The sequence below is a fragment of the Nerophis lumbriciformis genome, linkage group LG06 (assembly GCF_033978685.3).
Source record: "Nerophis lumbriciformis linkage group LG06, RoL_Nlum_v2.1, whole genome shotgun sequence".
NCBI lineage: Eukaryota > Metazoa > Chordata > Actinopteri > Syngnathiformes > Syngnathidae > Nerophis > Nerophis lumbriciformis.
Genome location: NC_084553.2, coordinates 49,483,451 through 49,507,592, shown reverse-complemented (window position 1 = coordinate 49,507,592; position 24,142 = coordinate 49,483,451). Strand labels below are relative to the sequence as shown.

Sequence of the window (24,142 nt, the reverse complement as noted above, 5' to 3'; positions counted from 1 at the left end):
TCACAATCATAAGAGACAAAAACATTTTTATTTTATTTTTTTTATTCGGATTCTAAAGATGATAAAGGGTTGCAAGATGCGGCTAACGGAAGTCACCATTGTAGCCTTCAAAGCCCTCTAAGACAACTTTAAAACACTCCATCAACGTTTTGTATACACACTGCAAGTCTCTATATAATGTAGTAACAGGCACATTCATAACAATATGTAAAATGTACAATATTTACCGTATTTTGGTCATTTTATTCATTGCGGGAACTAATTATTGGGCGCGTTTATTTCCGTTTCCGTAGCAGCAAAAACTTTTGTTCCTACTTCCGGTTTCAAACACACATGTGTACTAATAGCAGATTCAGGTAACAAACGTTGATTATTTTTGGACAAATGAGGATTCACAACCTTATATTTTAGAATCTGAATTTGTGGAGGCTGAACTACTGCTTCTAAAAGCGAGTACGAAGGAAGAGTGAGACGTTGGAGCAGACTGAAGTGAAGAGAGTGAGGTGAAAGTGAATCAAAGCTGCAAAATGTGGAACTTGAAGCCAAGCTATTTCAACATAAATGGATTGCTTACCCATAATAAACCGGAAAAAAACATCCGAGGCCAGCTGGACCAGAACGACAACTGTCCGTCGACTGAGTCACACTTTATATTGATCATGATACACGCAGAACGTCATGCGTGTATCATGACAGCATATGACAACTGTCCATCGACTGAGTTACACTTTATATTGATCATGATACACGCTGAGCACGTCATGCGTGTATCATGACAGCATATGCTGTCTGGCTAGCTGTGTACAAACAAAACATGAAATGTGGGCTAATACCTTACAGACACTGTAATAGACTTCGACTTAGACAAACTTTAATGATCCACAAGGGAAATTGTTCCACACAGTAGCTCAGTTACAATGATGGAAAGTGTAAGGATGGAAAGGACAATGCAGGTGTAAATAGACTAAATATAGCAATATAATATATAACAAATATATGTAATATTTACATAATATATGTACAGTATATTATATATACTGATATATTATGTCTATCATATATACAATATATAACAAGTACCATGTACAATATAATGTAATGTGATTGTTCATGTTTTTTAGTCGATACAGATTGGTGTCTTATTGAATTACAAACTCTTAATGCATTTCTTGCTGACGTAGAAGCTCGCTTATCTCTTGCCGTAGTTAGCTTTTACGGCTAATACCGTAGCACGCCGATGTGTTAGTACGCTAAAAAAAAAAAAATAATAATCAGTGTTCGCTCTTACAATAACAATGTTGTTACAGTTTGGTTATTATACAGGTTATGTAATGTAAATTAAGTATTGGTGATGGTTTTTGAATGCATTTTTAAAGTGATTTAGCGGTCTATCAAGTTGTCTGGTTGTGGTTGTGTCTGTGCTTGTGTTTTTGTTCTGTTGTTTTTGTGTATGTTAAGAAAGCAATGATGCACTGTGCCCAAGACAAATTTCCCCGCGGGGACAATAAAGTTGAACCTTGAACCTTGGTAGAATTGATTGCTCCCATTAACTGTATTGCTAGCCACAGAGAACGAGACTATTTTTTTATATGTTAGAAAGTGGGGGGAAAAAAAACAACTTATGTCTTCTTGTCTTTCATAATGATTGTGAACTATAGACCAAAAAAAAAAAAAGTGCAGTTCCCCTTTAGCCTCTAAAGGCTTAGTGGCCACATGCGTGGACAGCACCTTTTAGCTCTTATTTCCAAAATTGTGTACATTACTGAATTGGGGTCTTATGGCCGTATATGTGGACACTTATACTGCTATCTTGTGGTGTCAGAAGAGTACAACACACAATAGAATTTGGAAAAAAAAAAGTGTAAAAATAAGAATTAGCCTGTCACTAAACATGAAGTACACATTTGTTACTTATGGACTAAGTACATCATATCAAAAGATGATTCTTAGTTTTTATTCTAATTAAGGTCCAATAAGCCCAAATAGCAAAAAAAAAAAAAAAAAAAAAGCTTGTTAACAGCTTGGGCCTTAAGAGGTTAAGGTGTTTTCAACCCATTCTGTGCAACTGCAAAGTTGTGATTGACTCAGTTGTGATTGACTCAGTATGTTTACTTTCCAGGCAAGGTCAGAGGCTTCTTCAAGGAGGGCGACGTTGTCATCGTCCTGACCGGCTGGCGTCCAGGGTCCGGTTACACCAACACTATGCGTGTTGTTCTGGTGGCTTGAGCTACCTGAACCCGTTTCTTTTCTCCACACACAACCACACTTTTCATTCATTTATTCATTCACTCCTCATTCTCCAACGCCTCAGCTCTACCGGTGAACGACTACTATACAATCTAATATCAGCGAGATCGGGCAGCCTGTTTTTGTAAGAACCATTTAAGGTGGGTTAGTACTCTAGCGCTGTGTAATTTTCATTCCTGCGTCCATTCCTTTCATTAAAACAATTTCAACGACGGGGCCTCAGATTGACACACGTCAAGCAAGGAACTGCTGTATGTATTCACATTCAAGACGCTTGTATTCAATGCGGTCCAATCTACTGGTGCATGCGCATGGCGACTCTTTGTTTAGGTGATGACGGGAGTTTACTAAACACTCCTCCTTGGTCAAGCAATCGAGCAAAATAGTGGCGTATCCACCTCAGCAGAGTTTTGTGCAGTGCTGTGTGTATGAAGTGTCCTCCATGCTTTTACTATATGTCACACTCCTAATCCTACTCCATTGTGTTACACTCTATAAAATACTTGATTATTATAGTAAATAGTGTTTTTATTTGGGACATCTATAATAACTTCTATTTTGTCAAACTAGATCTTTTGGATGTCCCTCCCCGGTTGGAGCTTGTTACTGTATTTATGTTAGATGTGTCCTATATCCCTCACCTGTGGTCTGATCATATCTAAGTTGGCACTTATGATAAAAATACATGAAAAGGGCACTTTGATGGGGTTTTGCCCCAATGGATGATGGGTAATAAACATTTGAAAATGTATTGTTTGTCTACGTCGTGTGTCCGATATGCTTTTTGATTGTTACGCTAGTGTATAAGCAACATGAAGAGGTCATGTGTAGCTGGTGTACTGCGTCGTCACCAGACTGGATTTCACCATTAAAGAGACAAAATACCGAACTCATTTGGCAAGTGTTTTTATTCCGGAAACCAGTACAACATCCTGTAATTTCAGACCGTAACAACCCAGAGGGAACAAAGATTTAGCTGTAAACTACACAAACAATATATTTGGTGATTTATGCTTTGTTCAATACTAATGAAGTATAGGTCCAGTGTTCATCTACTATTGTCTACCAATGGTCATACCATTTTAATGTAAAGGTCTGTTGTACATGACATGTGTATGAATGTTACACGTAAATATATTATTGTCATACATTTTTGCTATGCGGAAGAAGGGACGTGAGATGTCATTGGAGATGTCCGGGCAGCACGGTGGAACAGAATTTAGTGCGTCTGCCTCACTATACGAAGGTCCTGGGTTCGATCCTGCGCTCGGGATCTTTCTGTGTGGAGTTTGCATGTTCTCCCCGTGACTGCGTGGGTTCTCTCCGGGATACTCCGGCTTCCTCCCACCTCCAAAGACATGCACCTGGGGATAGATTGATTGGCAACACTAAATTGGCCCTAGTGTGTGAATGTCGTCTGTCTTAATGTGTTAGCCCTGCGATGAGGTGGCGACTTGTCCAGGGTGTACCCCGCCTTTCGCCCGAATGCATCTGAGATAGGCTCCAGCGACCCCGAACGGGACACACGGTAGAAAATGGATGAATGGAGATGTCCCCATTCTCTATAGAAAAGATCAAATGTGGTATTTGTATAAACGACTGTAACATAGAAATGTTTGTCAACATTGTTATGCTCCAGGCAAATTTTTTTCTACATAAATGTCGATTTATGAAAGTAAGGCCTACATTTTCTAATTGGCTTAATGGGTTACTAACCTACTCAGTGGCCTAGTGGTTAGAGCATGGGTGTCAAACTCTGGGGCCCGCGGGCCAAATTTCACTTGGCCCTTGAGGGGATATCAAATTAACACTAAAGCTGGCCCGCCGATCCTCCCGGGAGTCTTCCAAACGCCAGCCAGCCAGCGCTGGCTCAGTCACATAACATGTGCAGCTTCTGCACGCACATACGTTAGAATGCAACGCATACTTCAACAGCGATACAGGTTACACTGAGGGTAGCCGAATAAAAAACTTTAACACTGTTAGAAATATACGCCACACTGTGAATCCACACTAAACCAGAACCCTTTGCAGCATTAACTCTTCCGGGACGCTACAAGGTGTGTGTGTGTGTGGGGGGGGAGGTTTGGTGGTAGCGGGGGTATATTTTGTAGCGTCCCGGAAGAGTTAGTGCTGCAAAGGATTCTGGGTATTTGTTCTGTTGTGTTACGGTGCGAATGTTCTCCCGAAATGTGTTTGTCATTATTGTTTGGTGTGGATTCACAGACTTGGAGGTGCTGATTCCCATCCCAGTCGCTTCACACTCGGCTGCGAACCGATCCAGTGAGAGCTGAAGATCTTGGCCGGAGGAAGCCATCAGGACCACATCATCTGCAAATAGCAGTGACCTAATCCTGCAGCCACCAAACCAGATCCCCTCAACGCCCTGACTGCGTCTAGAAATTCTGTCCATAAAGGTTATGAACAGAATCGGTGACAAAGGGCAGCCTTGGCGGAGTCCAACCCTCACTGGAAACGTGTCCGACTTACTGCCGGCAATGCGGACCAAGCTCTGACACTGATTATACAGGGAGCGAACTGCCACAATAAGACAGTCCGTTACCCCATACTCTCTGAGCACTCCCCACAGGACTTCCCGGGGTACACGGTCGAATGCCTTCTCCAAGTCCACAAAGCACATGTAGACTGGTTGGGCAAACTCCCATGCACCCTCAAGGACCCTGCCGAGAGTATAGAGCTGGTCCACAGTTCCACGACCAGGACAAAAACCACACTGTTCCTCCTGAATCCGAGGTTCGACTATCCGGCGTAGCCTCCTCTCCAGTACACCTGAATAGACCTTACCGGGAAGGCTGAGGAGTGTGATCCCACGATAGTTGGAACACACCCTCCGGTTCCCCTTCTTAAAGAGAGGAACCACCACCCCGGTCTGCCAATCCAGAGGTACCGCCCCCGATGTCCACGCGATGTTGCAGAGTCTTGTCAACCAAGACAGCCCCACAACATCCAGAGCCTTAAGGAACTCCGGGCGGATCTCATCCACCCCCGGGGCCTTGCCACCGAGGAGCTTTTTAACTACCTCGGCAACCTCAGCCCCAGAAATAGGAGAGCCCACCACAGACTCCCCAGGCCCTGCTTCCTCATAGGAAGACGTGCTGGTAGGATTGAGGAGGTCTTCGAAGTATTCCCTCCACCGATCCACAACATCCGCAGTCGAGGTCAGCAGAGCACCATCCCCACCATACACGGTGTTGACACTGCACTGCTTCCCCTTCCTGAGGCGGCGGATGGTGGTCCAGAATTGCTTCGAAGCCGTCCGGAAGTCTTTTTCCATGGCCTCCCCGAACTCCTCCCATGTCCGAGTTTTTGCCTCCGCGACCGCTGAAGCCGCACACCGCTTGGCCTGTCGGTACCTGTCTGCTGCCTCAGGAGTCCCATGAGCCAAAAGAACCCGATAGGACTCCTTCTTCAGCCTGACGGCATCCCTCACCGCCGGCGTCCACCAACGGGTTCTAGGATTACCGCCACGACAGGCACCAACTACCTTGCGGCCACAGCTCCAATCGGCCGCCTCGACAATAGAGGTACGGAACATTGTCCACTCGGACTCAATGTCCAGCACCTCCCTCGTGACATGTTCAAAGTTCTTCCGGAGGTGGGAATTGAAACTCTCTCTGACAGGAGACTCTGCCAGGCGTTCCCAGCAAACCCTCACAATGCGTTTGGGCCTGCCAGGTCTGTCCGGCATCCTCCCCCACCATCGCAGCCAACTCACCACCAGGTGGTGATCGGTAGAAAGCTCCGCCCCTCTCTTCACCCGAGTGTCCAAAACATGAGGCCGCAAATCCGATGACACAACTACAAAGTCGATCATGGAACTGCGGCCTAGGTTGTCCTGGTGCCAAGTGCACATATGGACACCCTTATGTTTGAACATGGTGTTTGTTATCGACAATCTGTGACGAGCACAAAAGTCCAATAACAGAACACCACTCGGGTTCAGATCCGGGCGGCCATTCTTCCCAATCACACCTCTCCAGGTTTCACTGTCGCTGCCAACATGAGCGTTGAAGTCCCCCAGTAGAACGAGGGAATCACCCGGGGGAGCACTCTCCAGTACTCCCTCGAGTGAATCCAAAAAGGGTGGGTACTCTGAGCTGCCGCTTGGCGCGTAAACGCAAACAACAGTCAGGACCCGTCCCCCGACCCGAAGGCGGAGGTAAGCTACCCTCTCGTCCACCGGGTTGAACTCCAACGTGCAGGCTTTGAGCCGAGGGGCAACAAGAATTGCCACCCCAGCCTGTTGCCTCTTACTGCCGGCAACGCCAGAGTGGAAGAGAGTCCAGCCCCTCTCAAGAGATGTGGTTCCAGAGCCCTTGCTGTGCGTCGAAGTGAGTCCGACTATATCTAGCCGGAACTTCTCCACCTCACGCACTAGCTCAGGCTCCTTCCCCCCCAGCGAAGTGACGTTCCACGTCCCAAGAGCCAGCTTATGTAGCCGAGGATCGGACCGCCAAGTGCCCTGCCCTCGGCTGCCGCCCAGCTCACACTGCACCCGACCTCTATGGCCCCTGCTATAGGTGGTGAGCCCATTGGAGGGGGGACCCACGTTGCCTCTTCGGGCTGTGCCCGGCCGGGCCCCGTGCCCACCTCCGGGCCTGGCTCCAGAGGGGGGCCCCGGTGACCCGCGTCCGGGCGAGGGAAATCTGGGTCCTTGGTTTGTGTTCTTCATCGAGGTCTTCGAGCTGCTCTTTGTCTGATCCCTCACCTAGGACCAGTTTGCCTTGGGAGACCCTACCAGGGGGCATAGAAACCCCCGGACAACATAGCTCCTAGGATCATTGGGACACGCAAACTCCTCTACCACGGTAAGGTGGCAGCTCAGAGAGGAGGCTTTGTTCAGTTTTAAATTTTGGCCCCCTCTGTATTTGAGTTTGACACCCCTGGGTTAGAGTGTTTGCCCTGAGATCGGTAGGATATGAGTTCAAACCCCTGCCAAGTCATACCAAAGACTATAAAAATGGGACCCATTACCTCCCTCTCAGCATCAAGGGCTGGAATTGGGGGTTAAGTCACCAGAAATGATTCCCGGGCGCCGCTGCTGCCCACTGCTCCCCTCACCTCCCAGGGGGTGATCAAGGGTGATGGGTCAAATGCAGAGGACAAATTTCACCACACCTTGTGTGTGTGTGTGACAATCATTGGTACTTTAACTTTACAACTATCAATCAAATCTTGGAGAATGATTAAGAGTATTAAAGCCCTTAAATTGATATCCTTGTTAAAAACATTGAATGTGATTTAGGTAGCCCTTTTTTTTCATATTCTTTAGTATTATTACTCATCTGTATTTGCTTTTGTTTTCTTTCCTTGATGTTGAAAGTGCCTTGACTTTTGTGTGAATTATAAATGTATGTCGTCCATCCTCACCTATGGTCATGAGCTTTGGATTATGACCGAAAGGACAAGATCACGGGTACAAGCGGCCAAAATGAGTTTCCTCCGCCGGGTAGCGGGTCTCTCCCTTAGAGATAGGGTGAGAAGCTCTGTTATCCGGGGGGAACTCAAAGTAAAGCCGCTGCTCCTCCACGTTGAGAGGAGCCAGATGAGGTGGTTTGGGCATCTGCTCAGGATACCACCCGAATTCCTCCCCAGGGAGGTGTTTAGGGAAGACCCAGGACACGTTGGGAAGACTATCTCTCCCGACTGGCCTGGGAACGCTTCGGGAGGAGCTGGACAAAGTGGCTGGGGAGAGGGAAGTCTGGGCTTCTCTGCTTAGGCTGCTGCCCCCGCGACCCGACCTAGGATAAGCGGAAGTAAATGGATGGATGGATAAATGTATGTTTGTTGCTCATTACAAAATAAATGAATGATAGGGAACAACTAAGTAAAATTTACAGACCACGTTTTATGTTAATGTACGCTAAGTAGTTATTCACACCGAAAGAACAGTACTCTCGCGACACTACGGCCGAACACCGACACGCCCCTTTGAGCTGGCGCTTTCAGCGATAAGAATATTTTTGGGATCTTTAATTAAATGACTTCCATCCATCCATTTACTACCGCTTTCCCTTTGGGGTCGTGGGGATGCTGGAGCCTATCACAGCTGCACATGGGCGGAAGGCGGACTACACCCTGGACAAGTTGCGTAATGTAAAGGTCTGTTGTACTACATGACATGTCATATGCGTATTAATGATACTCGTAAATGTATTATCAATGTCAAAAATTATTGATATGCGGAAGAAAGGGCGTGGAAATCAAAACACAAAATAAGGCAACACTAAATTGGCCCTAGTGTGTGAATGTGAGTGTGAATGTTGTCTGTCTATCTGTGTTGGCCCTGCGATGAGGTGGCGACTTGTCCAGGGTGTACGCCGCCTTCCGCCCGATTGTAGCTGAGATAGGCTCCAGCGACCCCAAAAGGGAATAAGCGGTAGAAAATGGATGGATGGATGGATGGAAGTAAGTAAGTAAAATTTACTGACCACGTTAACGTGCACGCTGAGCAGTTATTCACACCGGAAGTACAGTACTCTCGCGACACTACGGCCGAAAACCGACACGCCCCTTTGAGCTGGAGCTTTCATCGGTAAGAATATTTTTGGGGATCTTTAATTAAATGTCCCATGTGCAGCTGGGATAGGATCCAGCGACCCCATAAGGGACAAACGGTAGGAAATGAATGAATGGATGGATGGACTTTCTAAATAACACACGTTTTGGCGTTGATAAGGTAAATTGAATGAAAATCGCTGTACAAGATGGCCGCCACATTGCTACGTCACGGCAGGATGACGGAGTGACGTGCTAGTTCTAGAGGACAATATATCGTTTTTATGATGTTTGTTAATGTTCATTATCCCCCCCACATATAGCAGTAGTTAAAGTGTTTTTACATGCGTTTATTTTGTGTTCAAATTTTATTGGACCGTAAGTTTTAGAGAGCGTGTGTCACTTCCGGTTAATTCAAAAATAAAAGCAGTTTTGTAAAGAAGTGCTAGCATAGACATCTTATAAGTAGACGCAGCATTGGCTGCTGTGACGCGAGAAATTCGGCCGCCATCTTGAAGTGGTGATGAGGAGCCGGCGAGCAGCCTAAACTGACAGTTGACAGGTAGAAAACAAAGATGGAAAAGAAGCTGGTGTTCAGCGTTTTCCTGCTCAAATAAGCGGACTGTTGAAAATAGGAATCGGGGGATTACTTTTCACAAGTAATATTTAACATTAACGTATTTGTGAAAAGAATATTACCACCGAGTTGAGAAGGAGCAAAGATATTCAATAGTACTGAAATCGTAGCTGCTAGCAAACAAGAGTATGACCATAATAGAATTGCTTGTCAATGAAATTGATGACATTTAAAAATGTCATACATGAGTAACATAAAGTTGAAATAAATGATGAAGATAAAGATTGTAAAAGCCAACAGGGCTAAAAGTTAGGACCACAGTCCAGATTGTGTGTGTGTGTGGGGGTGTAATATATGTTAGCTAACTAGACAATCAGATGGACAGTGGCTATACAATATTATGCAAATCTAAATTTAGTCTAGCTTTCCAACCCAATGTTTTACAAAATAGCAATACAAAGTGTCAAGACAGAATAAACTCTCTGCTGCTGCAGCAACAGAGAGTCTATAGGTCCCTAAAAAAAAAAAAATATATATATATATACCGGTATATATATATCAACGCCCCCCGCGACCCCAAAGCGAATAAGCGGTAGAAAATGGATGGATGGAGATATATATATATATATATATATATATATATATATATATATATAATGTATTCATACATTGTTTATGTAGGATATACGCATGTATATATAACCTAATCATATTAAAAATAGCTTATAATTTTTTACCCCCTTCGCTGGGATTATATTCCCAGTTTTGATCTCGGACGTCTGGTCACTTATAGCATATAATAATATTCTACTACTGTTAAGCAAACCACGAATAATAAAACACGCCACAACATGTCATTTATCATAACTACACGTATGACAAACAACCGCGTGAAAATCAGTGGTATTCAGTGAGGTAAGATTAATTAAATGCGCTGACAGTTCATTGCTCCTGCCAAATGAATTGCACCTCTGTGGAGCGGATCACCACTCCAAGATGGCAGCCCCGCGTCTCGTCAGCGCCAGTAGCGCTCGATGCTGCGTCTACTTATAAGATGTCTATGAGTGCTAGTAGTAGCTATAAAATCAATGCAAGCATGATCATTAACTTCATGTTTGATTTTCAAATGATATCTTAAAACGTATGGTTTATTATGAATACAGTATACGCAACATTCCTTAAATAATCTAAATCTAATAAAAATACATTGTAATAGTATATGAATGAAACTATAGTTGCCCTATACGTTTTTCTACACACAGGACTACAGATAGGATGTATGGCTCTTTAAAGGCTGTCGGATTTTGAGGAGCCATTCCTTTCAAAAAGCCGTTCTAAAGACCGGCTCGTTATTCCAGGTTTATTTACAACATTTTAAAAAAAAATTACCATTTAGAATTTTTGTGTTGAATCAAGGAAACAATTACTGGTAGCAGTTGTAAGATAAGATGTGGGTCACAATAACTAAATGTTTAACAAATATTACTCAATTGGTGAAACTTATTCTAAAATATTAACACCCATCCATCCATCCATCGTCTACCGCTTATCCCTTTCGGGGTCGCGGGGGGTGCTGGAGCCTATCTCAGCACATCTTATTTTGTTTTATTTTTTCATTGTAAACATTCAATAAGTTGGATCAATAATCCCCAAGTTTTAGGGATGACATGTCTGTCTATCTGTGTTGGCCCTGCGATGAGGTGGCGACTTGTCCAGGATGGATGGATGGATGTTTATCTATCCATCCATCCATTTTCTACCGCTTGTCCCGTTCGGGGTCGCGTGGGGTGCAGGAGCCTATCTCAGCTGCATTCGGGCAGAAGGCGGGGTACACCCTGGACAAGTCGCCACCTCATCGCAGGGCCATCACAGATAGACAGACAACATTCACACTCATCCATCCATCCATTTTCTATTGCTTGTCCCTTTTGGAGTCGCGGGGGTGCTGGAGCCTATCTCAGCTGCATTCGGGCGGGAAGGCGGGTTACACCCAGGACAAGTTGCCACCTCATCGCAGGGCCAACACAGATAACATTCACACTCATATAAAGTGTAAATAAAACTAGAATTAAATTATTTTTTTAACATAGTATAAATATGACTTGTCCAGGATGTACCCCACCTACCGCCCGAATGCAGCTGAGATAGGCTCCAGCACCCCCCGCGATCCCAAAAAGGGTCAAGCGGTAGTAAATGGATGGATGGACGGATATAAATATGAATACAAACAACCAAAAAGTGTTAAATACAAATTTTAGTGAATCCAGATGCTATGTCCGCAGCTGAGAAACCCCGAGACACTCACTCAAATGAGTTACCATAGTGCTGACAGGACTCCTGCATTTGCAAAAAAATAGACTTAGACAAACTTTTTTCATTCACAAGGTAAATTGTTCAAATCATCATACTGAAGTGGTCCTCATATTTTGTCTTTTTCATAAATTTTGGTCAAACAAATAAAAAATAATATTCTGTTTGTGTGGAAGCGATAGGAAGCTAAACGTCTTAAGAGAAATGCTTTATTTGACTATTTAAGAAAACAATCACTGTTGTAAAAAATATTTGTGATTTCTAAGGTAAATGTATCACTTTTATATCAATAAAAAAAACACATAGCACGTGGTGATGAATCTGCTCCTTTGCCCTCGTTGTACAGCTAGCTGCGGTCCTGGTTATAGACCACGCCCACCTGCCTGCGCACTTCGTCTTCCACTTCAGCCAGCAGAAGAGAGTCGGCATGAGACATTACTGGACTCTCTTTTAAACCTGCAGGGAGTCAGCGTGTTTACTTGTGCACAGCTGAAAAGCCATTTAACATCTAAATGTCCTCCAGTAAGTACACAAGATTGGGCTTCTATTTTAGTGTAGTCATTTACAAAGGTTAAACATGGTAAGCTGTAAGCTACTACAATCTGGCAGCTACACAACAGCTAAGCACACAAGCTAGACATACACACTAAGTGTCCTTAGTTCCCCAAAACACAACATTTGCAATACAAACAAGTATTTAATAACATAGTTGCACATTACTAAAAGATACAAAGTCTCCAAGCAGAAAGTACCCATTAACAAACGTCTCCGCATACCAGGTTTTGACAAAAACAATTACTATTTCACTTCAATTTTAAGACAACATAAGTCCATTGGAGATGGGATTTATGGCTCTTTGAAGGGGAGTCGGATCTTAAGGAGCCATTTCTTTCAAAGAGCCGTTCAAAAGACTCTCTCTTTGTTATAGTTTGTTTTTCCACTGACTGTGTGTTTTTCAAAAAGGAAACAATAACCGGTAGCAGTTATAAAATGTAATTTAAATTTGCACAAATATCACATCATTGGATATTGGCTATAATTTCATTTTTTAAAAGTTTTTTTCATGTAAACATTCCTTAAAGGGGAACTGCACTTTTTTTTAAAAATATTGCGTTTCGTTCTCAATCATTATAAGAGGCATGACGATTAATGTTTTTTTTCCCCATTCTAAATATTAAATAAATGCGATCAAAAGTTAGCTTACAATGGAGCCTATGGGAGTTGCCCAATTCTGCCTATAAAAGCCATTGATACATGATGCAAGTATATATGTAATGTAGTAACAGGTACATTTATATTAACATTTAAAATGTACGCATTTTGATCATTTTAAGCATAAGCGGCGCAACATTGTTATTGTAAAAACGTTTTTCCAGCGTAGTAACACATCGCCTTGCGACGGTATGGTACGGTATTAAGCGTAAGACAGCTTCTTGTGTTAAAAGCTGAATGGCTTTTGAGTTTGTAATGCACAACAAAATGCGATAGGACAGCAATCTGTACTTACTGAAAAACATGAACAATCATATTACAGTATAAATTATTCTCAGGGCATTCAATTGATCGCAACTGGTGCCATCCCTGTCCTTGGGAAAGAAACTTCACTCTTGCTCGATGAGTCGCGGTTAGGACCTGACGTGGCAGCTTTGATTGATTGATTGATTGAAACTGTTATTAGTAGATTGCACAGTTCAATACATATTCCGTACAATTGACCACTAAATGGTAACACCTGAATACGTTTTTCAACTTGTTTAAGTCGGGGTCCACGTAATCAATTTATGGTGTATTCACTCAGTGTGTGAATGTGGAAATATTGTCAAGGTGCTTGGAGTACCTTTAAAGTGGAAAAGCGCTATACAAGTATAATCCATGTATCTTTCTAAAAATAGCCGTCTTCTTTGTCTGTTACCAAGTCTGCCATGATTAGAAAACTCACACGTTTGTTGCCGGAAGTAGGAAATGTGTTACTATGGGAATAGAAATAAATGCGCTAAGGAAATGATTAAAATGACTAAAATACAGTAAATATTGTACATATTACATATTGTTATGAACGTGTCTGTTACTATATTAAATATAGACTTGCAGTGTGTGTATATAAAACGTTGATGGAGGGTTTTGAAGTTGTTTTAGAGGGCTTTGAGGCTACAATGGTGACTCCCATTCGCCACATCTTGCAAGTGTTTTTTATCGTCTTCAAAATCCTAAGAAAACACATATGTGTTCTTGCCTCTCATGACTGTGAAGGATAGGTAATATTTTAAAAAAGTGAGGTTATCCTTTAACTTAAAAGAGCCATTCAAAAGACTTGTTCGCGAACGTCACATCTCCAAAGTCCATACCCGATGGTTAAAAATAAATAGGTTAGGGTCTTTCATACCGACCATTGTTCTCTGTTTGACTAATTTCACTTGATCAAGCCTTTCCTAACATCCCACACTACAAAATAATACAAGTATGTATAAACACTACTGATATCAATCAGGTCAATCTCAGTATCAGCCAATACTCAAGGCTCTAATATCCTATTGGAAGTGAAAAGGTTTTACTTTTAATAAACACGAGCCTGAGCTTGACACCCAAAAACACGAAATAGGAATGTCCAAATTCAGATACTGTATTGCCCAACAATATTAAACAAGTTAACACACTGTTTTTTTTTTTGTACTCGGTAATAGAAAAAAAACAATTCTCGTGTCAACGGCCCCTATGCATGTATGAATCTGTCTACAAGAGTTCCCCAAGGGGACAATAACACAGTCCAAGTCTAAGCTTTTTAGGGTACCTTTGAGCAAACACTGTCGGGCTTCCTCTGCTTCATAGCGCATTCCCGTGCTGTTGATGAAGTTTAGGGGCATGCATGGTTCAGGAAGAGTGTAGAGGATCTCCTTCCCGTTCACCTCCATGGTTGTGGGGCACCACATGTGGACGGGAATCTATGCAACAACAAATGCAATTGAATTAATTATACACAATTATACTTGGATATATATTTTTAATGTGTATCTTATTGAATTTGCTTTGTTGTTTACTCAGGATGTTATTCACATTTTGAACTAACCTCTAGTTTATTTAGTACAGATGCTTTAAAACTAGCAGGTTGGAAGGAATTTCTGATTTTTAATGCTATGTAGGGGTGGGAATCGTACAACAACTCACGATTTGATTTAGGTTTTTGGGGTGACAATTCTATTAAGAATTTCAATTTATTATTTGGTATAGAAACCAAAACAAAAACTTGGTTACAAGTTACTGAAGCTCCTCTTGGCTGCTGACATATGACATATGCAGCAAATAAAAGTGTGTAGTTGACCTTTAAAAATAGATTATTTTTTTAATTGTATTTTTTTAATCAGTTTTTGAACAATATGTGTTCGATTTAGAGTCAGAATAAATAAGAATCATGATTCGATGTGAATCAATTTTTTTAGCACCCCTACTAACTACGCATATTGCTAGCATACACATATACTATATGACATCCGAATATTGATCATCCCATTATATTTCCGCTTGCTAAGTATTACATGATAATTAAAGTATATCATAAGATAGAACTGTGAAGGTTACATTTTTCCCGCACACACTTTGACACTAGGATGCGACGTGTTTACGAGTGGCATCTCCCACAATCTCATCAAGATCAGAATCATGCAAAGCGGAGTCAAAAGCAGATATATTTTTCTTTAGGTGCAAAACAATACAGGTGAAACTCCAAAAATGTGAATATTGTGCAAAAGTTTGTTTATTCCAGCAATTAGATTTACAAGGTGAAACTAACATGTTACATAGGGTCATAAGATGCAACTCCAAACATGTCAAGCTTTATTTTGAAATCATTCTGCTAATTGTGGCTTACACCTTATGAAAACCTCAAATTGAAAGTGTCAGAAAATGTGGTGTTTTCGAAAACTGTAAACAAATGATTCTGAAAGTGGGCTCCATCTAGTGCAGGAGTGTTCAAACTCTTTTCACTAAGGGAAAGTCAAAGTATGCAGGGGCCATTTTGATATTTTGTAAAAAATAAAAGAATGCTGAAAATAGACATTACATAATTTTAAGACCAATTGAAGTGAATTATATTTATATAGAGCTTTTGTCTAGAGCCTCAAAGCGCTTTACATAGTGCAACTCATGATCTACATCTTGAGGCTAAATTTTAAACCAGTGCGGGTGGCACTGGAAGCAGGTGGGCAAAGTATCTTGCCCAAGGACACAACGGCATTGACTAAAATGGCGGAAGCGGGGATCGAACCTGAAACACTCAAGTTGCCTGCACGACTGCTCTACCAACCGAGCCTTTCGTAAGTAATGTCAGCTTTGTGTTATAGGTGACAAAGTGTCCTATTAGTTATTTTACGGGTGTGAAAAAGGGCGGCCAGAGGACCATTTGCAGACAGCAGCTTAAGGGTTGCTGGCCCGCAACATCCATCCATCCATCCATTTTCTACCGCTTATTCCCTTTGGGGTCGCGGGGGGCGCTGGAGCCTATCTCAGCTACAATCGGGCGGAAGGCGGGGTACACCCTGGACAAGTCGCCACCTCATCGCAGGGCCAACACAGATAGACAGACAACATTCACACTCACATCCACACACTAGGGCCAATTTAGTGTTGCCAATCAACCTATCACCAGGTGCATGTCTTTGGAAGTGGGAGGAAGCCGGAGTACCCGGAGGGAACCCACGCAGTCACGGGGAGGACATGCAAACTCCACACAGAAAGATCCCAACATATTATCGGAAAAAAACAAAAATGAAAATGTAAGAAAAAGTTCAACAAAATGTTGCACTTAATGAGAAAAAGCTGATATTTTTATAGAAATTATAATAATAAAATTTGTAATTTATAACACAAATTAGGCACTAAATTGTGATATATAATGTCCGTTTGTAGCATTTTTTTTAAAATATCAAAATATCTCATGCATACTTACACTCTTCAAATTGTTTATCAAATTTTCAGCTTTTTTTCCCCATTACATTACATTATATGTTTTTCATACATTTTTACAGGTTTTTTTTTCAACAACATGTTGCGGGCCAACAAAACGTCAGCTGTTCAAACTGTGTGTTATGTTACAGTGACCAAAATATTAAGTATATTTGTTAAATAAAACGTCTGCCTTTTTTCATGAATATTTAGGCCTATTTTAATGTCGGTCATTATGGTGATACTTGGAGAGCCAAGTGTTTTCTGAGGTGAAACTTGGTGAAAAACCTTTGAGAACCACTGCTGTAAGCCACGATCATCAAAATGATAACAAATAAAGGCTTGACATATTTCACTTTGCATGTAATGAGTTTATAACACATATTAGTTTCACATTTGAGGTTGAATTCCTGACATGAATAGACTTTTTGCACAAAACTCTAAATGTTTGAGTTTCACCTGTATAAAAAATGCTGATATTAATGACATCGGAAAATGTTAATTAAAAAATAAAACAAAAATTGCCATATCGCCCAGCCCTAGGGCAGCACGGTGGTAGAGGGGTTAGTGCATCTGCCTCACAATACGAAGGTCCTGAGTAGTCTTGGGTTCAATCCCGGGCTCGGGATCTTTCTGTGTGGAGTTTGCATGTTCTCCCTGTGACTGCGTGGGTTCCCTCCGGGTACTCCGGCTTCCTCCCACTTCCAAAGACATGCACCTGGGGATAGGTTGATTGGCAACACTAAATGGTCCCTAGTGTGTGAATGTGAGTGTGAATGTTGTCTGTCTATCTGTGTTGGCCCTGTGATGAGGTAGCGACTTGTCCAGGGTATACACCGCCTTCCGCCCGATTGTAGCTGAGATAGGCTCCAGCGCCCCCGCGACCCCAAAGGGAACAAGCGGTAGAAAATGGATGGATGGATGGGCATATCGCCCAGCCCGAGTTCCCGTAACACGTTACTTTCCTGTTAGTGGAGCAAGCAGATGTCGGTGCATGCATGTTTAAACTCGAATGACAGCCTACTCTGATGTTGCCTTTGGTGCCCACGATACTGGCGTCATTGTGGAGCTGCAGCCCCGAGGAGCACGTGAACACCGCCAACCTACCGTTGGAGAACTTCAGAGTGACCGCCACAGTCTCATCCACCCCTAAAACACAAACAGTGTGAATACCCTGTCAAATACTTCACAACTACAACCAAATTTTCAGTACCAGTCTCTGCACAGACGCCCATGGCCTGAACACTCTGGGGTCTCTCTCCGCCGTACACCATGAGGGTGAACTGCAGGCAGTAGATGCCGAGGTCTAGCATCGCACCTCCGCCAAGCTCCTTGTTCATGGATCTCGGTATATGAATCACCGGAGCGCCAAACTCGGACCTCACCATCTTCACCTCGCCCAGCTCGCCTTCCGCCAGCAGCCGGCGGATCTCCGCTGAGGCCGGGAAGAATCTGGTCCACACGGCCTAGAACATTATATGTGTAATACATGTCAACATAGCATTAAGGACTGGGACAAGAGGTACAAAGACGCTACATTAGCGTAGCTATATTTCAAGTACGTTGTAATTAAAGGCATAATTTATAATTTAAACAGCAAAATCAGGTTAGCCTATTATCAAACTTGCTGCTCCTACGTCTGTAAGATTATTTATTTACTGTATACGAAAGGGTGTCCAAACCTAGTGCGGCCCGCCAACATCTTCATTTTGGCCAAGTTTACAAAAGCGTCAAGGCCCGCCTCCACCTTCGTTTTAAATATCTGCCAGTCCAATTGCTACATCTTTAATGCCATCTTGGCGACAACGTGAGCAAAGTTGCCCAATGACCATGCAATTGAACTTTGTGCACAGCAAAGCATCAATTTTATGACTCAATTCAAGCAACCTATCCCACTTATGGCGCAAAAAAACTACAACAAACACAAAAAGTCAACACACATCATCACAAATAACGTAACCTGCTCACGGAACTTTGTGGGTATTATAAAAAAACATCCATGCACCACATATTTTTCAAATGTACACCTATTTAAATCTACTACAATGCATGCTGGGAAAATGCAAAACACTTCCACCACACTTATCCATGTTTGGTGTATTTTAGCTACTTTATATTTCTGACTTATTACAAAACTTTAAGGAGATTGTCATGGAAGTAAACAAGGTAGAAGTCAACTTTCACATACTCTTAATATCCAGTTATATTAGTTATTATTATACATCCATTATATTACTATAAAATGTATATATATAAATATGTACACACACACACATATACATATATATATATATATATATGTACATATATATATATATATATATATATATATATATATATATATATATATATATATATATATATATATATATATATATATATATATATATATATATATATATGTGGCGCAGTGGAAGAGTGGCCGTGCGCAACCCGAGGGTCCCTGGTTCAATCCCCACCTAGTACCAACCTCGTCATGTCCGCTGTGTCCTGAGCAAGACACTTCACCCTTGCTCCTGATGGGTGCTGGTTAGCGCCTTGCCTGGCAGCTCCCTCCATCAGTGTGTGAATGTGTGTGTGAATGGGTAAATGTGGAAGTAGTGTCAAAGCGCTTTGAGTACCTTGAAGGTAGAAAAGCGCTATACAAGTACAACCCATTTATCATTTATTTATATATATATATATATATATGTACATACATATATATATATATATATATATATATACATACATACATATATACACAATACCAGACATATGTACACATTTATATATACATATATATATATATATATATATATATATATATATACACACATATATATACATACATACACACACACACACACACATATATATATATATATATATATATATATGTATATATATATATATATATATACATATACATACACACATATATGTACATATACGCATATTTATATACTGTATATAGAAATATACATAGCTACACACATCGATTTAACCGATTACTTGTTGCAGCGTTAGTAGGGATTGGTACCACTCACATTTGAACCGATACGGTACCAATTCCCGGTACCTTGGAATCGATACCGATACTCAACGGTACCAATTTTTTGTACTTTTGTGTGCTAATGAATATTGTTTTTGATGATAAAATCTCACTTTTATTGCAACATTTACAAAACCCAAAACTAGTGAAGTTGGCACGTTGTGTAAATCGTAAATTAAAACAGAATACAATGATTTGCAAATCCTTTTCAACCTATATTCAATTGAATAGACTGCAAAGACAAGATATTTAACGTTCGAACTGGTAAACTTTGTTATTTTGCAAATATTAGCTAATTTGGAATTTGAGGGCTGCAACATGTTTCAACTTCTTTGCAATGTGTTGCTCCCATTAAATTCTAAGTCAATGATGATTTTCAAAAAAAAAATAAGTTTCTCAGTTCAAACATTAACATCTTGTCTTTGCAGTCTATTCAATTGAATATAAGTTGAAAAGGATTTGCAAATCATTGTATTCTGTTTTTATTTTACGAATTACACGACGTGTCAACTTCACTGGTTTTGGGTTTTGTAAAAATGAGCTGATTATGATAACTGTTGTCTAGTTGTTACAGTATATCTTGTTTTATTATAATTTGCAGGTATGGTTTACAATTGCGAGTCCAAGATGTTAGATGGCTATTTTATAATGTATGTTTTAGTTTTTCTTGCATCCCAGAAAGTGTTAATACTGTAAGCATTGTACTAATTACGCAGCAGCTGTTTGATTGTAACCTGCAACTAGGGCTGGGCGATATGGCCTTTTTTTAATATCTCGATATTTTTAGGCCATGTCACGATACACGATATATATCGCGATATTTTGCCTTAGCCTTGAATGAACACTTGATGCATATAATCACAGCAGTATGATGATTTTATGTGTCGACATTAAAACATTCTTGTTCATACTGCATTAATATATGCTCTTTTTAAACTTTCATGCAGAGAGGGGAATCACAACTAAGTCAATTTACCAAAACTGTATTTATTAAACAGTTATTAAGTAGTGGCACAAACATTCATGTCATTTTCAAAACAGAAAGTGCAAGATTGTCAGAGTCATTTTAAAACAAGCTATTAGTGCACTTTTCTGCATGATGTCACTAAGATGACAAATCAAAACAACACTAAATTAAAGTGCACTTTACAATAGTTTAAAACAAATAAAGTGCACTTCTGTGCATGATGTCACACAAGATATTTCAATAACGGTCAAATAAAAATGAGCTGAATAATAGGAAATCAAATTGTGTACGTCCTTTGCTATGTGGTAGGTTCCTGCGGTTATCTCCTTATGTCGTGGACTATTTTTTTTCATACGTTGTTGATGTAGAAATGGTTGCCTCTGCATTTTGTTGGTGTGGCACCGAACGGAGATGTTGACATGCGGAGTAAGCACTCTTCATTCTCTAGCGGGTGACTTTTCAAATGATGCTACATATTAGCAGTAATGCTACTTTTTGTAGAAACGCTTTCGCCCCACACTTGACATATTACGATTGTCTGTTCGACATATTCCCACTTGAAGCCAAACCACCGCCAGACGATGGACCCCGTGCTGTTTTTCTTGGGAATTAATTCTTCCTTCATTTGTTACCAGATTCGCACCTTTTTTCTCTCGTATTACCACTCGCACCACAGCTAACTTTAGCCATGCTGCTACCTATCCGCTCAACGAGGGCGTATACGTATGTGACGTATGTAAGAAGGTGCGCTTGTTTAAGTCTCTGTGAGAAGGAGAGACTAGAAAGACTGAGAAGAGCCTGTAGTCTAATGCCCGCAGCTAAAAGCAACTGCGTGAGAACATATACTCGAATATCACGATATAGTCATTTTCTACATCGCACAGAGACAAACCCGTGATATATCGAGTATATCGATATATCGCCCAGCCCTACGTGCAACTTAATTGTAGTTTTCATTAACTAATTTTGCAGGTGTTGAAATCATGTAAGGTCGCTAATGCTAATTAGTAGCATGTCAATAGCAAAGCCAATGTATATTAGCATCAAGCTAGTGCATTTTTGGAAAAGTGGAGCCTTACTTAACTTACTTCGGAGCGTTGTTTGAGTCAATTTCTTTGTTGGCATTAAAAATTCCAACATTGCTTAGAGGTAATTTGGCTGCGGCACTGTGGGATTTTATGTCAATCGGTGCCGAATAAGTACCGGATCCGGTACCCATCCATCCTTGTATGATGATACAATGTAGTATTATTATTATGAGCAATATCATGGATTTTTGGGAATGTTCGATGAAAGAAGGTCAAGTGTAATCACCTCCATGAGGAAGACATTGTTTCTCTTTGCACAGGCCAGAATATCCTTCACCTCCTTGGTGTTCATGGCCAGGGGCTTCTCGCACAGAACGTTTTTCTTGGCGTCCATGAAGAGCAAACACGCCTTCAGATGGCAGGGATGGATCGTGCCAACGTACACAACATCTACAAACACAAACAGCTTGCCTGCCAATGATCTTTATCCATAAAAACAAGCCAACTGTCCCCGTTCCACCCGACAGACGCGATGCAAACACTGACCGATGTTTGGATCTCTGGCCAGCTCCTCGTAGTTGCCGTACACTTGAGGGATGCTGTGCTTTTTTGCAAACTGCTGCGCATCCTCCAGCTTGCGGGCAGCAACAGCAACAACCTGTTAAGACACAACCAGGGCTCCAATATTTTAGTAATCGAGTAATCAATCGATGAGTTTTTCGAACAATTAGATAAAAAACACCTCATAGCATTTATGCGTATTTTAGGGAAACTTTTTTAAAACTCACTGCACCCGCACATCACACCATTATGTGCGTTATATTGCAGCGGCTGTATGGAAACTATGTCTGTGTATTTTTAGTTCCAAGCACTCCATTCGGCCCGGATTTAATTAAGATGTATTAGTTACCCACATAATACAATTAATGGAAGCAACAGAATACAAATCGAAGCTATACATAATATTTTAATTTGAGTATTTTCTGTAATATTTTTTTTAATACGGGCACTAATATGTAATTATGTGAGTAAAATGAAATTAAAAACCGAAAGGGACAAGCGGAAGAAAATGGATAGCTAGATGGATAAATTAACATTTAAAAAATACTTAAATTAGTTTGACTTGTGCTGAACAAAAAAATACATTTGATAAATATTTTAAAACTATTGTCCCTCCAAAAAGAGAAAAACAAGTCTAAAAAAGCAAACAAAAAACAACACATGGTGTCCAGTTGGTTCTACTACAAGTCGTATTTAAAAAAATAAAAAACGTTTTTTTTTTCCAAAAAATAAATAAAAATTTATATATATATATATATATATATATATATATATATATATATATATATATATATATATATATATGTATATGTATGTATTATATACATTTATTTTCAGAAATATTATTTAATTTTCAATAGACATAATATTGTCTCAAAAACATGACACATAGATTGTGGATAGTTGATCATGCTATAGTCTTATTTTGTAAAAAAAATAAAAATGTTGCCCATTTTTTAAAGAATATCTTTTGTTTTTCATTTTAAATAGCTTTATAAATATCCATCATATTTTCAAAGAAAACACATGACATACAAATGGTGTCCAGTTGGTTCTACTGGAAGTCTCATTTTGAAGCAAAATATGTATTTTTGCAAATTTGTACATGTTTTTTTTTTTTTTAGAAATATGTAACATTTTCAATAGCTTTATACATTATAACACTTCTTTTTTTCCCCTTACTAATGATTGTCACACACAAATTAGATGTGGTGAAATTTGTCCTCTGCATTTGACCCATCCCCTAGATCACCCCCTGGGAGGTGAGGGGAGCAGTGGGCAGCAGCGGTGCCGCGCCCGGGAATCATTTTTGGTGATTTAACCCCCAATTCCAACCCTGACACATTGATGGTACCTAGTTGAATATACTACACGATTTATTTTGGGGGGAAAAAACGTTTAGGAATATTTTTGGTTTATAAATACATCATATTGTCTGACTGTGTCCAGTTTGTTCTACTACAGATCTTATTTTAGGAACACATATTTTTCAGATTCTTCAGCTTAGTTTTTAAACTTTAATAGTTTCATGAACATACATCATATTGTGTTTTTAAAAACACATGTCCCATAGATGATGTCCAGTTGGTTCTATACAAGTCCAATTTCAAAGTCTTGTTTTTTTTTTGCAAATCTTATTACTTGAATGTTATTTAGATATTTTTTAGGAATATTTTTGGTTTATAATTTTTAATAGTTATATGAATGTCTTTAAAAAAAACAAAAAACAAAACAACACCACATAAAACACAGCCAGTTGGTTCTACTACAAGTCTAATTTCGCAGTTAAAAGTATTTTGCAGATTCTTCAGAAATATTTTTAATCTTTTACATTATATTGTCTAAAAAAACCATACATGACATAATATGATGTTCAGGTGGTTCAATTACATGTCTTATTTTGGGTAAAAAAAATTGGTTTGCAGATTTTTCAGAAATATTTTTATTTTTAAAGTATTTTTTCG

At 40.4% G+C, this 24,142-nt stretch overlaps 3 protein-coding genes and 1 long non-coding RNA gene across 7 annotated transcripts in view; 2 read left to right on the top strand and 2 right to left on the bottom strand.

Annotated features, from left to right (window-relative positions):
- Positions 1 to 3,136, top strand: part of pkma (pyruvate kinase M1/2a) — a 35,024-nt gene extending 31,888 nt beyond the window's left edge. For all 3 annotated transcript variants that reach the window (XM_061964492.2, XM_061964491.2, XM_061964490.2), the window contains exon 11: positions 2,120 to 3,136. In XM_061964492.2, coding sequence (XP_061820476.1) covers positions 2,120 to 2,226 — 107 coding nt within the window. In that variant the 3' untranslated portion in view covers positions 2,227 to 3,136. The remainder of the gene's footprint in view (positions 1 to 2,119) is intronic.
- Positions 1 to 24,142, top strand: part of LOC133608890 (UDP-glucuronosyltransferase 2B37-like) — a 696,509-nt gene that overhangs the window by 32,782 nt on the left and 639,585 nt on the right. The gene's annotated exons all lie outside the window — the stretch shown is intronic.
- On the bottom strand, positions 3,183 to 9,466 carry LOC133608881 (uncharacterized). The gene is made up of 3 exons (XR_009815639.2): positions 8,700 to 9,466; positions 7,639 to 8,009; positions 3,183 to 3,809 (listed from the first exon to the last, which is right to left on the bottom strand). It is a non-coding gene; the product is annotated as an uncharacterized lncRNA (long non-coding RNA).
- The window catches only part of LOC133608879 (trans-1,2-dihydrobenzene-1,2-diol dehydrogenase-like), a 13,540-nt gene continuing 1,246 nt past the window's right edge, over positions 11,849 to 24,142 (bottom strand). The window contains exons 2-7 of the mRNA XM_061964489.2: positions 22,164 to 22,275; positions 21,904 to 22,067; positions 17,802 to 18,054; positions 17,613 to 17,737; positions 14,442 to 14,592; positions 11,849 to 12,109 (exon numbers count right to left, since the gene is read on the bottom strand). Of these exons, the coding sequence (XP_061820473.2) occupies positions 12,000 to 12,109; positions 14,442 to 14,592; positions 17,613 to 17,737; positions 17,802 to 18,054; positions 21,904 to 22,067; positions 22,164 to 22,275 (915 nt within the window). The 3' untranslated portion in view covers positions 11,849 to 11,999. The remainder of the gene's footprint in view (positions 12,110 to 14,441; positions 14,593 to 17,612; positions 17,738 to 17,801; positions 18,055 to 21,903; positions 22,068 to 22,163; positions 22,276 to 24,142) is intronic.